A 14,933-nucleotide genomic window follows, 5' to 3' on the forward strand; every position below is an offset into this window, starting at 1 on the left:
ACTGGAATACAGTCTTTCGAAGATGTAGCGTGGGTACCAACACCTGAGATCCCTTCATGGGTATTCCTTGAACCATCTTCCACTCTCTATGATACCGTAACCACGTTCTCCAAACACAGGTTTTAACCCCGTTTCTGACTCCCAACACAAAGTCTTCGGTTTGAACTGCCCCAATGACTCTGGACGGTTCTTCGATGGCTCGACATGGGGTAACATCGTGTAACACTGGATGTTCTTGTCTGGTAAGGGCGTCGGCCTTCTTGTTCTGGGCTCCGGGGCGGTAGGTTACCAAGAAGTGGTATTCCTCAAAAAATAACATCCAACGCAATTGCCTGGGAGTAAGATGTCTTGCATCTCGCATAAATTGGAGGTTCCGATGATAAGTATAAACAATCACCTGGTGTTTGGCCCCCACCAACCAATGTCTCCATTCCCGAAAGGCATCCCTGATGGCCAGCAACTCCTTCTCCGCAATCGTATAATTCACCTCAGCGGGGCTCAATTTTCGTGACATGAAAGCGATGGGGTGAAAACACCCTGTCTGTTTGTTCTTCTGGGATAAGACCGCTCCAATCTCCACTTCTGAAGCGTCAGCCTCCACTATAAAGGGGTCTTCGGGATTGGCATGTACCAGCACTGGAGCTGTAGAAAAGGCCTTTTTTAATCCGTCAAAAGAGTGTTGTGCTTCGGTGTCCCAGACAAACGGTGTGTTCTTTCTTGTGAGTTTCGTTAAAGGTGTAACCAGATTGGAAAAGTTACTAATAAACCTCCTGTAGAAGTTGGCAAACCCCAATAAACATTGAATGTCTTTGATGGTATGGGGTTGTGGCCATTCTTTGATAGCTTTGACCTTTCGTTCAGCCATCTCCTGACCGTCCGGTGTGAGCATGACACCCAGAAACTCCACGTGGTGACATGAAATTCACATTTTGTGATCTTGCAGTATAAATGATGTTCCTGTAGTGCTTTCAACACGTTCCTCACATGTATCACATGTTCTTCTGTGGTTGCCGAATAAATCAAGATGTCGTCTATATAGACCACAACGTAATGATCCAATTGTTCTCTGAGGACTTCATTCAAAAAGCATTGAAATGTGTCCGGGGCGTTACATAGCCCGAACGGCATCACGAGGTACTCATAAAGCCCGTACCGCGTCTTGAAGGCCGGCTTCCATTCGTCACCTTCCTTAATCCTCACAAGATGGTAGGCACCCCTGAGATCCAACTTGGTGTATATCCGAGCTGCTCTTACTTGTTCCAATAGCACCGAAATTAATGGCAAGGGATATTGATTTTTTATAGTGATGGTATTTAGCGCTCTATAATCAATACAACAGCGTTTCTCACCATTAGCCTTAGGGATAAAGAACAATGGGGAGGCAGCAGGTGTACGCGAGGGCCGGATGAATCCTAAGGCAAGGTATTTGTCCAAGTATTCTCGAAGGACATCGTTTTCAGGCAAGGTTAAGGCGTACACCCTTCCTTTGGGTATAGTTGCTCCGGGTACCAGGTCAATGCGACAGTCAAAATCGCGATGTGGTGGGAGTACCTCTGCCTTTTTATCACTAAATACTTCCTCGTATTCCTTGTATTCTAAGGGTAATTCTACTTCTTTTTCGGCTGCTGTAGCTACATGGTGTCTCAATGCTAGGACTTGTGCAGGTCCTTTTCTTCCCGGTACACAATGTTCATTGCAATATGTCGAATTAAACACCACTGTGTCAGAAGGCCAATGAATACATGGGTTATGTTTCTTCAACCATGGAAGACCCAATATGGTTCCAAAATGAGGTGCATCGATGAGACCAAAAGAGAGACGCTCATGATGTTCATCCTCAAATATTAGATCATAATCAGGAGTGTAGTGTTGGATAGGGCCCATGGATAACTCCCTACCATCCACAGTATACACTGTTTCGGGGTGTGTTTTGGCGATAAGGTGTACTCCCAATCTTTCTGCCTCTTTGTGATCCATGAAACACCCAGTGGCTCCTGAATCAATAATAGCACGGAGTGATTTTTCATCATTGTCTATTACAATTTTCATCTCCAAGAACAAATGGCTTCTTTCCTGATGGCAGGGGTGGGTTGAAGGGATGATCATTGCACTCGAGGGTTTCCCTTCTTCTACCTTCAAGCTTTGGAGTTTTCCGTCTTATTCTCCGACGTACCTGCCGCTGCTTGACCGGTACGAAACCTCCCCGATTTGGGTTTAACCGGGCAATCACGTAAATAATGCCCCTTTTTCCCGCAGTAGAGACACAAACCCTGTTTTCTCCTATGGTCTTTTTCGCTGAGGGTTAAAGAGGCCCTGACAGCACCCACTTCCATAGCTTCTACAGGCGTAGGCATTTCGTCCCCTGTTCGGTCATACACGGTCAGAGGGCGTTCTTTTTTCTTTAAATCCCCTTTTCTGTCCTTCATCCTATGATCCAACCTGAGTGTGAGTTCGATGAGAGCGGCACTGGTTCTAGGTTGGGGATCTATGGTAGCCAAAGCGTCTTTGAGATCGTCTGAAAGACCATGATAAAACACGGCGGACATTTTTGCTTCAGGCCAATCAGTTTCTGCTACAAGTATTCTGAAACTATTCAGGTATGTTACCAGATCTGAGTTCCCTTGTTTAAGTTCCAGTAAATCCTTATCGGCTGAAAAAGTTTCAGTTTGTCTATCAAAAGTCTTTTTGAATTCACACCGGAATTCTGCCCAATCATACAGTAGAGGATCGTCCCTTCGAACCACTGGTACCGCCCATTGTGCAGCTTCGCCTCCCAAGTATGATATCAGAAACGCCACTCTGGCTTGGTTGGTAGCAAACATCTTCGGTTTGCACATAAAGTGCAAAAGGATTTGGGACATGAAGACCTGTACTTTCTTATTATCCCCCATAAACCGCTCGGGAGGAGCCAAAGGTATTTGAGAAGGCATTTCTACCACTACAGACGTTGATGGACCTGGCGTACCACTGGTATCAGATGAATCTCTCTGCATATTATCTACTTGTGCTTGTAATTGAGCGGTATGAGCCCTTGCTTCCTGTCTGGACGTCACTAATTCTGCCTGTACCACTGCCAAAGCTGCCAAAACATCATCCATGGTAGCCATGGCGTCTATGCAATCGGGAAGAGTAATAACCGTGGGCCGATAATTCTGTCAGGCTTCGGTTCAGGACTCCACCAGGATTACACCGATGATGTTATGGGCTCCATCTCATGACGGCCCCAAAGTTTGAAGTAGTGTACACAGACTACTGGGATAGTCACACGAGGGAGAAATAAGAAAACAGAAAGATAGAAAGCCGGGAAGGAAAGGAAGGGAACAGCCGGGAGGGAGATCTGTAATGACAAGTAACAGATATTCAAACACAATGTTTGTTTTGTGCATACGTAACCAAAATCACATTCCTTCCATCTATGTTGTTGCTAATCTACTCTCTGCCTACCTGTAAAGAAAAATACGATGGGCTTTATTTAGGAGAGTTCTAGGAATGGAACAAGGAATTTGGATAACTGGGAGAAAGGAGAAAACAAGAATTGTGTTTTAACATTAGAAATACATTCTGCACATTGAGAAGAGGATTCTGATCATTTTAGGAAACACACCTGGGACTCTAGTCTTATTGCTTAACAAACCCACTGACAGTTCCTCCGTTCTTTCTCTCCTATAAAATAGAAACAGGAATACACTTGAAAATAAACTGTGCAGCTTCGAGAGTTAATAATTCTTAACTTTGAAAATGATGATATTAATATTGGTTTCTCATCTCTCAGGAATGAAAATACAGTGTGCAGAATGAGAAGGGGTTTGCCTCAAAACCAAGGGCAAAGTATAGCCACTAATGTTCGCAGCTATAACACAAAGCACCCCACATGTTTAGTCTCTGCAAAACAATGAATCGCACACCAAATTATGACTCTTAACCTCAGAGTCCGCTGTGATTAGTAAAGAGTCCCCAATCATGGGAAATGCCAAAAGAAACAAAGTCAATAACGTGGGAAGAAATAATCCCCTTTTTGCTGGTTTGATAACCAAGTCTGACTTCTCCTTGAAAACCAATGTTGGGTCACGCTCCAACTCCAATATCGCACTTTAAACACCACAATCACGGGAAGACAAAGAATTCTTCTTCTTCGTCAAACCCGTAAGACAAATGTAGGAACCAAGTCAAGGAGAACACGGAACAGCCTTACCGGACTTCTTTGAAACACGCCAAACACATGAAGAATTATCGGCAGCGTTCTGTATTCCTTGACTCCCTTTACTTCCTGAAATGACGTCACCACGTGCCGGACGCCTGACGCTCCGTCTCTCTCCCGTGCTAGCATGCCGGGAGTGGTAGTTTCTGTTTCCCGACCGGCTCTGATACCTAAAAGAAGAACAGTTCGAGACTGGCCGTGTGACCGCGGTGACGGCCGTCACGAAGCAAACCTGTGAAACATGACAGGGGCACAGCCCATGACCTACAGTGAATAAGACAAAACAACAAGTATAGGCAAGAGCAAGCAAATCGGTCTGTATACTTATAATCAGTGAACAGACTTGATTGTAGTTTGTGACCATTGTACATAGCATTCACAAGCATATTCAGTACATATGATCCTATTGTGTCGACGACGTTTCGATGCCAAAAAACAAGATAAATGGCATCATCTTCAGGACAAATAAATAAATCATGTTTGCATCTCCAAATAAATTCCTGTCCGGCTGGACAAAGGACATAAATACTATTTCAGTTTGTTTCTATTCTTACCCTGATCCCCCAAACTACTAGGGTCCACTATTTTTTGTAATAAGTTAAACACCCAAGTTCCCTAGTGTACTACCTTCGGGTTCCCTTGTTTTCCTATAACTTTAGGTTTTTTAAGCAGTACATCTTGACATGAGTTATTTTATGTTAATGAACATTAATGCAAAAAGCAAACAATCTCATTAAGTTTATATCTTCTGATTTTTGTCAGATTCCAGTACAACTGTCCACAAAGCAGAATCATACTGTAACCATCCATCACTGCTGTGAAGTAGAATGTGTGAAATGCTTTCTGAAATCTCACTCTCTCTTAAACATCTGGCTATTAATTTAGGAATAGGCCACACATGGGCAAAAATAGCTAATGCAGTATACTTGTTTATTAAAAGTTACAGATACAATATATTTACATTTTCGTTGCTTATCTTGATAGTAAAGTTAACAGCGAATACTACACACAGTATATTAATATATTTATAATAGCAACTACACCACTAAACTCATTAAAATGCCGAGACCAATTGGCATTGCCAATGCTTGTTTTTATTTCGGTACTGTGCAATATCAGGCTTCTTAATGTTGATGCCCATGCAGCTATTTAAGGAATGATATTGTATACGGTTTTACGCGTTTTGTTAAACCCAAAGTATAGAAATTCACTTTTCTTCCTCCTTGTGCCTGAACTACTTGATGTCAGTCTCTTCCTATGATGCGCACGCCCAAGAATAATCTAGAAGCACTGGTGCGATCATAGGGAGAGTAAAGGGCGTAAACGCTGCTAAGTCAAACGTCTGACGTACTGTCAAAAGTCAATTGGATATCAGTGTACAGGCATTGTTAGTGGTGAGTCAGATCAGAGATTACAATGAATAGAGTCGATAGAGAGCAAAGAATATAACCACTAATTTGTTTGAGAGGTCGTGCTGCAGATCATGTAATAGGCAATGCTGCCATCTAGTGGACTATTACATTATTGCACCTGTATACAAAAAACATTCAGCCACCTGGCATAATAAAGTAGCCTTCTCACTACTCTAAGTCAGAAATTCTTTATTTCGGCCATTGGCCATAAAAGTCGCATACAAAACAACATATATTAAGAATTCAATTCATTCAATAAAAATGTCTATGCGAGTAAGCATCATGAGTAACATAATACAGGACAATGGTAGGTCACTTACGAGCGAACGTTATCGCAAGCAGTTGAACGAAAACCCTGATGAGCTCTACAGATTTCCAATCCTGTTTTTTCTTTGAATTTAGGAGCATGTAATTGTTTCTAGCTTAAGTGTATTCTGTCATTCGTACAAGGAACTACTAGGCAGCTTTTCTCGCTTTATCTGTTATTAAGATGTTGACTCCCTGAGTATTATTATTGGGTCTTTATTGTTTGATTAACAAAAATCATTTTAATTAAAACACCTTAACAATCGGACAATATATATAAAAAAAATCAATACATATAGATTCCCTGAGTAAAGGTGTCACCTAGAGCTCATTGGTGGAAAACAACTCTCCTTTTATTCTGAACGACACACATTGCGCACCACGAATGATGGAGATGCCAACAAATGCCATCAAAATACGCCCTTGGTTAACGTAACTTTTGCATCTTAAATATGTTCCAGGTGAAAGCACTTATGCTATTAAACATTCAAGAAGGAATCAAGCACTACTACGACGATCTAGACTTCAAGAATATCTTGGACTACGTACAAAAAAAGGTTAGTGGACACTTACTTGCCTGTACGTTTTAGATACTTGCATGTCCGAATGAGAATCTCCGAGACTTTATATTTCACATAATGTTAGTATTGCATTCATAGTGTGATTGTGTTCTCTCTATTCATAGACCCATTTGGTTCCAATCAAGTGGCCTGAGAATTAGACCATTTCCCAATGTGTTTGTGTAATTCCCCTGGAGACGGGGAGTGAAGCTCAAGTAGTCTATGGTGTCACTCAGAACCCTGAGGTGAAAAAAATCCCAGTAATACATTTTTGCCCACCTATAGTTTTATGTTGTATATGGCCCCCAAAGTCATTTGCCCCTGCTTTCAGTTGCTGCAGAGGGGAAGTGGATTAATGGGGCAGTCATATAATATGGTTTCTCCTTTCCCAAATATGAAAAAAGATGCCTTGCCTGCCATCCTTAGCCAGCCAATCCCCACCTTCCCTGTCTTCCTTGCCCCTCTTGCCGCTGAGCATTGTGCTTTCATTCAAAGAAGACAAGCATCGCTGCACTGATAGGCTCTCAACTGGGCTTCATCCTGGACTCCTCCCTCTCCATGACCAAGCAAGTCAACGCCGTCTCCTCGTCATGCTTCAACACCCTGCGCATGCTACGGAAGATCTTCCGGTGGATCCCCACCAAGACCAGGAAGACTGTCACCCAGGCACTCGTCACCAGCCGTCTGGACTACGGCAACGCCCTCTACGCTGGAACCACCGCCAAGCTCCAGAAGAGACTCCAACGGATCCAGAACGCCTCAGCCAGACTCATCCTCGACATCCCACGGCACAGCCACATCTCCGGACACCTAAAAGACCTGCACTGGCTCCCGGTCAACAAGAGAATCACCTTCCGTCTCCTTACCCACGCACACAAAGCTCTTCACGACCAAGGCCTGAGCTACCTCAACAACCGCATCAACTTCTACGCTCCCAAACGACACCTCCGATCAGCCAGTCACGCCCTCGCCGCCGTCCCCCGCATCCGAAGAACGACAACAGGAGGAAGGTCCTTCTCCTACCTGGCCGCCAAGACCTGGAACTCCCTCCCTCCCGGCCTGCGCCTGACCCAAGACCACCTCGCCTTCAGGAAAAAGCTCAAGACCTGGCTGTTCGGGTAGCAGCAGCACCCCCCCCCCCCCCCTCCCCCCTAGCGCCTTGAGACCCTCCGGGTAAGTAGAGCGCTCTATAAATGCCTATGATTGATTGATTGAGCCCTGGGAACGTGGCCTGGAGAGTCTTTATGACATAGCAACAGTGTTTAACGAGTTGTGTTATCAACTGTTGCTACATCATAGTAGTGAATTACCAGATTTAGACTCTGGCATAAACAAATCAGGCTTCCTGTGGAAGCCATGTATAACAAAGGTTATACATTCAGTGTTGTCCCCTGAGAGCTTTGTACTTTTTCGGAAGAAGCAAAATAGTAGGCCTCATTTCCTTTCCAAATCTTGTTTGTTTTAGGGCTTGTGAACCGTAAGGTAAGGAATTCTTAACAATGGCTATCTTAATGTTGTTTCCTTTTTCGATGTTAAATGAAGGCAGTGACGTGGTTACTGACGTCAGAGGGGCATCCTATGTAAGTTCTGTAGAACTACTCCCTCCCTAATCATTTGCTGTTACAAAAAATTGAACCAAGAAAGTTGATTGAGTTTGGTCATTGGATTGGGATATACATAAGAGTACTGAGCATGTGAAGGGGGAGCCCTGCACTAAAGTGACAAAACAGGTAATTGTTAGAAATGGGGTTTCTGGTTGGCTAAGGTATGCACCTAAGCCAGGCAGAACCCACCACTCTAGTCCGGCGAGTAATTTACACACCAAGATAACCTATGCTCCCCCAGTTGTAACTTGGCACAGAGAAGTCAGGCTTATCCCCAGGGGCAATTTGTAAAGTATTTTTTCAACACATTAAGTACAGTGACACAGTGAAATCACCACAAAAAGGACTCCACACCAGTTTTTAGAAAATTGGGTGTCTTTATCTTAATGAAATAAGACCCAAACTGCAAAAACCCAATCAGTAAATCACAAGATATACAATGGTTAATTTTTAAAAGAGTGCTCTAATATATCCAGGCGTTCTGTGATGTGTGAGTTCATGGAGATTCTAACAACCGATGCGCTTCTCTCGGGTATATACGGTAATATTGAGTGACACTGCAAGAAGCGTAATGCTGAACATTGGGACCGCACGGGTCCGAAATTAGTGGATTAAAGTTTGTCTTAAAGCTCTTCAAGTAATTCAGGCTAGCACCACCAGCGTGTCTCGAAGCGTTTATGATTGAGGCAATATGTCCCGCAAACATCCGTGGTCATCAGAAAGAAATGCAGCTGCTCCCTTTAAGGGAGTTACTGTAGTTCGGGCAGCCGGGCTGCTTCACTTGATGTAATTAAGATTGGGCCAGAGGTATCATGAGTTAAGGTATGGGGCACTGTGTACCAGCCCGAAGACATGTAGGTATCAAAAGCTGAGTGCCCTAACAGTAAATTAGATTACCCCCAAAGTTGACAGTGCCTGACAGACCAATTACAGGAGATACGCTAATCTCCTCTTCCCTGGCTGCACCGTTTCCAACGTAAAGGGGCTGTAGTATTACTACAAAACGTTTCCCCTGCAATAACATGCACAACACCGGCAGCGCGGGACCTGCGGCACAGTACCTGGAGTTCCTTTGTCCTTGCACACAGGACAGCGAAGCAAGCACCACATTGTTCTCGGGCGCCCCAGTGGCTCTCCAGCCCCATACTTAAGTGTTGGTGGGCCTCACATACTGGGCTTGTGTCAGTGAGTACTGATGCAGGTAGAACTGAGGCTTAACAGCTGCAGAGGCTTTCTGAGGAAATCTTCAGCCCAAGGAGCTGGGCTAGGCCGCACTCAGCTGTTGATGGTAGCACAGCAGTGATTCTAATGCAGCGGCACATCCGGCAATGAAGCAGGTAACCTGAAGGCTCCGGGAGAGAAACAAGATGATTGAGACCAGGGCAGCAGGCTCTAGGTGATTAGAGTGCACCTAATAGTTCAATAAGAGTTAAAATTGCCCTACAGTAGATGTTGCTTTTTAGGTAGGGCACATATTGAAGACAAGGAAGACGTTGATGTCCCTGAGACTTCCATAACACGAGGCAAGCCAAAAAGCCCTTGGAGTTTCTTTGGATCAAGAGGTTATAGCGGGCAGGTCCAGTCCTCCCTCACTGCATAGGTAGCAGGCAGCAGGCCAACACAGCAGAGCACAGTGCAAAGTGACAGTCCCTCCTGGCAGCACAGCAATCAGCTGGCAGCAGGCCAACACAGCAGAGAAAGTGGAAGTCCCTTTTAGCAGCATAGCTCCTCTTGGTTGCAGAGTCTCCTCGCGACCTCAACGTGAAGTAAAAACATGGGATCAGAGCACCTTTACTTATACTCCAAAATATCTTTGGATTTCAAAGAAACCCTTTCAAGTGTAACACAAACCTCTTTTAACCCAGCCCTGGTTCCAGACATCAGTAGGGGGGTAAACCAGGCCCTTTGTGTGAGAGCAGGACATAGCCTATACAAATGTAAGTGCCCCCGCCTACCTCTCCCAGCCCACGAAGACTATCAGTATGCAGATGGATGAAAATGGCTCTCTTGTCACACCCAGCCTTCCCTCTGTTGTGGCTGCCTGGAAAGTGTGCACAAAGTGTAACTGTCACTCTGCCCTGGTCGTGAATTGCAATCAGGCTGCAAAACACTAGAGTTATAAGCACAGAGAAATGCCCAATTTCTATTTCAAAAATTGTAATATAAAATTCATCTGCACCGGTTAGCAGGATTTATCACTACCATTCTAAACATACCAAACATGGCAACGTTACTCCCTTCAGATCAGGAATTAACAACACATATAAGGGAATTCCCAATGCTAGCCTATGAGAGGTGAAGGCCTCACAGTAGTGAGAAACAAAATAGGATGTTTGTCACTAGCAGGACATTCCACACAATAAAGGCACATGTCCTACCTTTTACTTACACAACACCCTGTCCACAGGGCTAGCCAGGGCCTTCTTATATGTAGTAAAATGGGAGTTTGAGGCTTGGCAAGAATTTTAAATGCCAAGTCAATGTGGCAGGCAACTGCTCATTCAATGTGGCAGGCCTGAGACAGGTTTAAAAGCCTACTTCTGTAGGTTATGTGGTTATGTGGAATACCATTGTGCAAGAGACTTACTGGTAAATTAAATATGCCAAACAGGTGTGAAGTAATCATACCATGTTTAAAGGAGAGAGCACATGCACTTTAGCACTGATTAGCAGTGGTAAAGTGTCCAGAGTCCTAAGCCAACAAAAAGAGGGTCGGAAAATAGGAGGAACGGAGATAAATGGTTTTGAAGGTTGTCAGGAAGATTTGGCGCTCAGCGGGTACCTAGTACGTAGGTGGTAGCAGAATGTGTTGGTCCGGTGCAAACAGGTCAGGGGAACAAAACCAGCAGAATACATCCCCTGCGGAGGCAGCGAGACTTATCTCCTGTCAAATGAAATGCAAAAAGAGACCTGTGCACACGTATCGCTCAGAGTGGTTCTCGGGTGAGAACCCAAAGTTTTAGTCAAAGTTCAATAAATGATTTCAGAGTCCAACTGTGTGGAGTGATAGGTATTTAATCGTTCAGGATGGATCAGTACATACAAGAGCAAGTAGCCAACACGTGTTTCGTCACACCGTGTATGGGTAATGACTCATCAGGGCTGTATATGTTAAGCAGCCTTTGGTTATGTGGACATGCGCGCCTAGCGTTGTTGAAGGTCAGGGTATGGTGGCGTGGCGACGTGTCAAGCACGGGTATGTGCATACGGCATGTTGCAGCATCCATTACCCGATGCTGCAACATGCCGCATGCACATACCCGTATACCCGTGCTTGACACACTCTCAACGACAGCACGCTGATTAGGACATACCCGTCCTGAAACGTGCCCGCCATTTCATCATTGTACCGAGGGAATTTCCCCCCCCCCCGTCGCCACACCACCATACCCCGACCTTCAACAACGATAGGCGCACCTGTCCACTTAACCAAAGGTCGCTTAACATAGACAGCCCTGATGAGTCATTACCCGTACACGGTGTGGCGAAACACGTTTCGGCTACTTGCTCTTGTATGTACTGATCCATCCTGAACGATTAAATAACTATCACTCCACACAGTTGGACTCTGAAATTATTTATTGAACTTTGACTAAAACTTTGGGTTCTCACCTGAAAACCACTCTGAGTGATACGTGTGCACAGGACTCTTTTTTTTTTTTTTTTTTATTTAGTCCTCATTTTGCGACATATATGTTTAAGGTTTTACTCGGGAACCCATTCCATCCAAACATTTTATGCCTTCACGACCCCTTATTGGTCTATCGGAGGAGGGGTGTTTCTCACATCCATTGTTTTTAGGATTTGGGAGCTCCTGTGACCTTTACCATAATCAATAATTCTGGTTACGTGGGAATGAGCTAGCCTTCCTGGCTACTCGACGGGAATGATTCCTGTCTGAATTATTGTCTCCGCTTTAATCATAGGACTTTGTTTTTCGAGACCACACACAGGACTCTTTTTGCAGAAAATAGGAGGAAGAAGGCAAAAAGTTGGGGGATAACGCTGAAAAAAAGGGCCAGGTCTAACAGTAATGGTATGGAAATTAATGTGACTAATGATAAAAATGAGAGCAAAAAAATATCAAGCGGAACAAACATAGAGCAACGTATATATATCAATAGCCATATCACGCTAGTGATTAGTTTAGAGGCTGCCTGTGTTTAGTATTTCACATTTAGGTTGTCCAAATAGTATGGCCATCTTCTAAGACTCTAAATTAGAGTACTTGAGCATCAGGTATTGGATGTTGCATGCCTTTGCAGACAGTTTTACTAGAGCAGGGGTCTCAAACCTGTAGTGAGAGCTACTTCTGATTAGTGAAAATCATTGTGAGCTACTGAAGGCTAAACAGCTCACACATTGTTACCAGACACCCCGACTCCCACTTTCATTGACTTTCAGGCTAATGTCCATAGAGCCAGATACTATGGTTTGAAGAAAAAACTTTGACAAGGCGCACTATGACATGGCTACCGTGGGTGTCAGTGAGAGTGTGGTGTTTGGGGGTGTATGAACATGTGTGTGTTTGGATGGGTTATATGTGTATGGGTGACTGAGAGCATGTGTCATATGTATCTGTTGCACAGGATAAACCTTTCACCATATGTGGCACCGTTAGTGTATTTAAAGTGCAGAAAAATGTTCAACAAAAATGTTCAAAATATGGAACATTACTCTGCACTTTTAATTTCTCTGATTTAAAAGAATTACTGTATTTTTCAGATCTACATATGGCACAATGTCTACTGTCCATTAGAAGCAAGAGGCCTGCTGTTTGTAAATGTGACACTTTGAAATGGGAGAAAATTGAAATGAAGAGTGGACTTAATAATTAGGTTATTTTTTCATTTTCATTTTCTCCCATTTAAAAGCATTCAGAAATATCATTTTGTTCTTAAACTCCAATATTGAGTTGTCAAGGACTTTTATTTAAGAGTTGAATACCTCATGGCTTCAGTTTTTCACCACTGTACCCCGGCCCCAGCCTAGGTCATGAATCTGACTTAGCACTGCTCATTATCAGGCCCTGCTATCTGCAGCCTGATGATAATAATGCAAAATAAAACAGCTTGACCTTAAGTTTAAAAGGAAAACGTAACCTAGTGGTAATTTAACAAGCATTTACGATGCAATCGGTCTCGCCTTTAGGGCTTTGTAAGTATTTAGCCATGCAGTATATTGTCTGCAGGTGAGGGGCAGCAGCGGGTCCACTGGGATGCTGGGAAGGGAAACAGTGCTCTAAAACAGCCATGATGTTTGTTGTTGAGAGCCAAATAAAGAAAGGAAAAAAAGAGATTAAATTTACAAGGCCATCATAAAATGCAAAGCCTGAACAACGACATGCAGGGCTCGAAAAATGTTACTAGTCCTGCAGGTCTAGTACCCTGGAAAATCTCCTCGACCTAACTGCAACCTACTTGACCTCCATCTCTAAAAACTGAGCAAAAGTGACAAGATAACACGATTTAAAGGCATCTTTATTGCCCATTCACTTTGTGAGCAATAAAAATGCCTTTAAATCTTATCTTGTCACATTTGCTCCGTTTTTAAAGACAGAGGACAAACGTTAGTTTGTCTTCCTACTCACCAGAAAAGGCAAGTAGGACCTAAAAATAGTTCATCCTCATTAATTCTAACTTACAAATGCAAGCGGGCGAGTGGATTTGTGGAGTCCTGACATGGGTTAAATGTTTTTGTCTGCAGGGGAAAATCATCTGTCAAACCACATGGGGTCGACCAACCCAACCCAGATATTTGAAAAACAAAAGGAATGTGTTGGCTGGAAAGGTAGAATCAAAAGTACAATACCCTGAATGTGTACTTGGCTTTACAGCGATAAACTCTGAAAGCAAAATGGGTACTCAGTGGGTCACAGAGGGAGATAATAGCTGAACTAGGTGGGGGATGAAGGTGCTTAGAAACCACAAGGTGTCGTAACAAGGTGTTTTGATAAGAGAGGAGCAAGGGAGTTGCAGCGGATGGGGAATAAGGAGTGCCTGGGTTATGACATGGAACAATGGAGAGTTTGTGCTGTGGTTGGGAGGTGCAGGGAGTCTGAAACAATACAATGGCCTGACATGGAATGGAGTGACTAGAGATTAAAGAAACTCACAAGCTCCAATGCACAGCGGTTAAGGAAACAGTAATGGAGAGGACCGTGAAGGTTCAATTTTGAGAAATACGCCAATGTGTTTACTCCCACAGAAATCCGTACTTCGTGCTCAAGAGCTACCTTCCAGGTACAGTCATGCCAAATGAAGAAAAGCATAGGTCCCCGTTGCCTCACAACTGCTTTCTTGTAGCTCTGGAGCTACAATGCCTCTGCTTTGTACCTGAGCTTCCTGCCTACACCTGCCCCTGCTAGAACACCCAGTTCTCCCTTCCTGCAGCATATGGGCAACTTGGATTCCCGGGCACAGAAGAAAAACATACTGCCTCCTCAATATACCCCCCCTTGCTGGCGGCTCAGGGAAAGCCCACTCCACCGGTAGGCTGACAGAGTCAAAGAAGAAGTGAACCAGCAAGTCAGCAGCTGCAGCAAAGCTCACAGCCATATTTGGTTGTAAATCATTAAAACCAAGCTCCCCCAAACAAATATAATTTTTTTTAAATTTCAGTTTTCATTATGTTAGCAATAATGATTTCAGGATTCAGACTATCCACAGAAACACCCTGGAGCTTATTTACAAGCCCCTTGCACCACCCATACGTCACTTTTCCCATGTTAGAAATGACGCAAAAGTGGAGAAAGGCGCTTGTAAATAAGCGCCCCTGTATTTAGGCACCCGTTATGTCTAATGAATAACTTTAAAACATGTAATTTACATTAATAGGAGGATTACATTTAAAT

General features: G+C 43.9%; 1 protein-coding gene across 1 annotated transcript in view; it reads left to right on the forward strand.

Annotated features, from left to right (window-relative positions):
- The window catches only part of LOC147683085 (tetraspanin-15-like), a 215,614-nt gene that overhangs the window by 162,020 nt on the left and 38,661 nt on the right, over nucleotides 1–14,933 (forward strand). The window contains exon 4 of the mRNA XM_086943569.1: nucleotides 6,378–6,473. Coding sequence (XP_086799695.1) covers nucleotides 6,378–6,473 — 96 coding nt within the window. The remainder of the gene's footprint in view (nucleotides 1–6,377; nucleotides 6,474–14,933) is intronic.

This window comes from Lissotriton vulgaris, chromosome 11 (assembly GCF_964263255.1).
Source record: "Lissotriton vulgaris chromosome 11, aLisVul1.2, whole genome shotgun sequence".
In the NCBI taxonomy this organism is placed as follows: Eukaryota; Metazoa; Chordata; class Amphibia; order Caudata; family Salamandridae; genus Lissotriton; species Lissotriton vulgaris.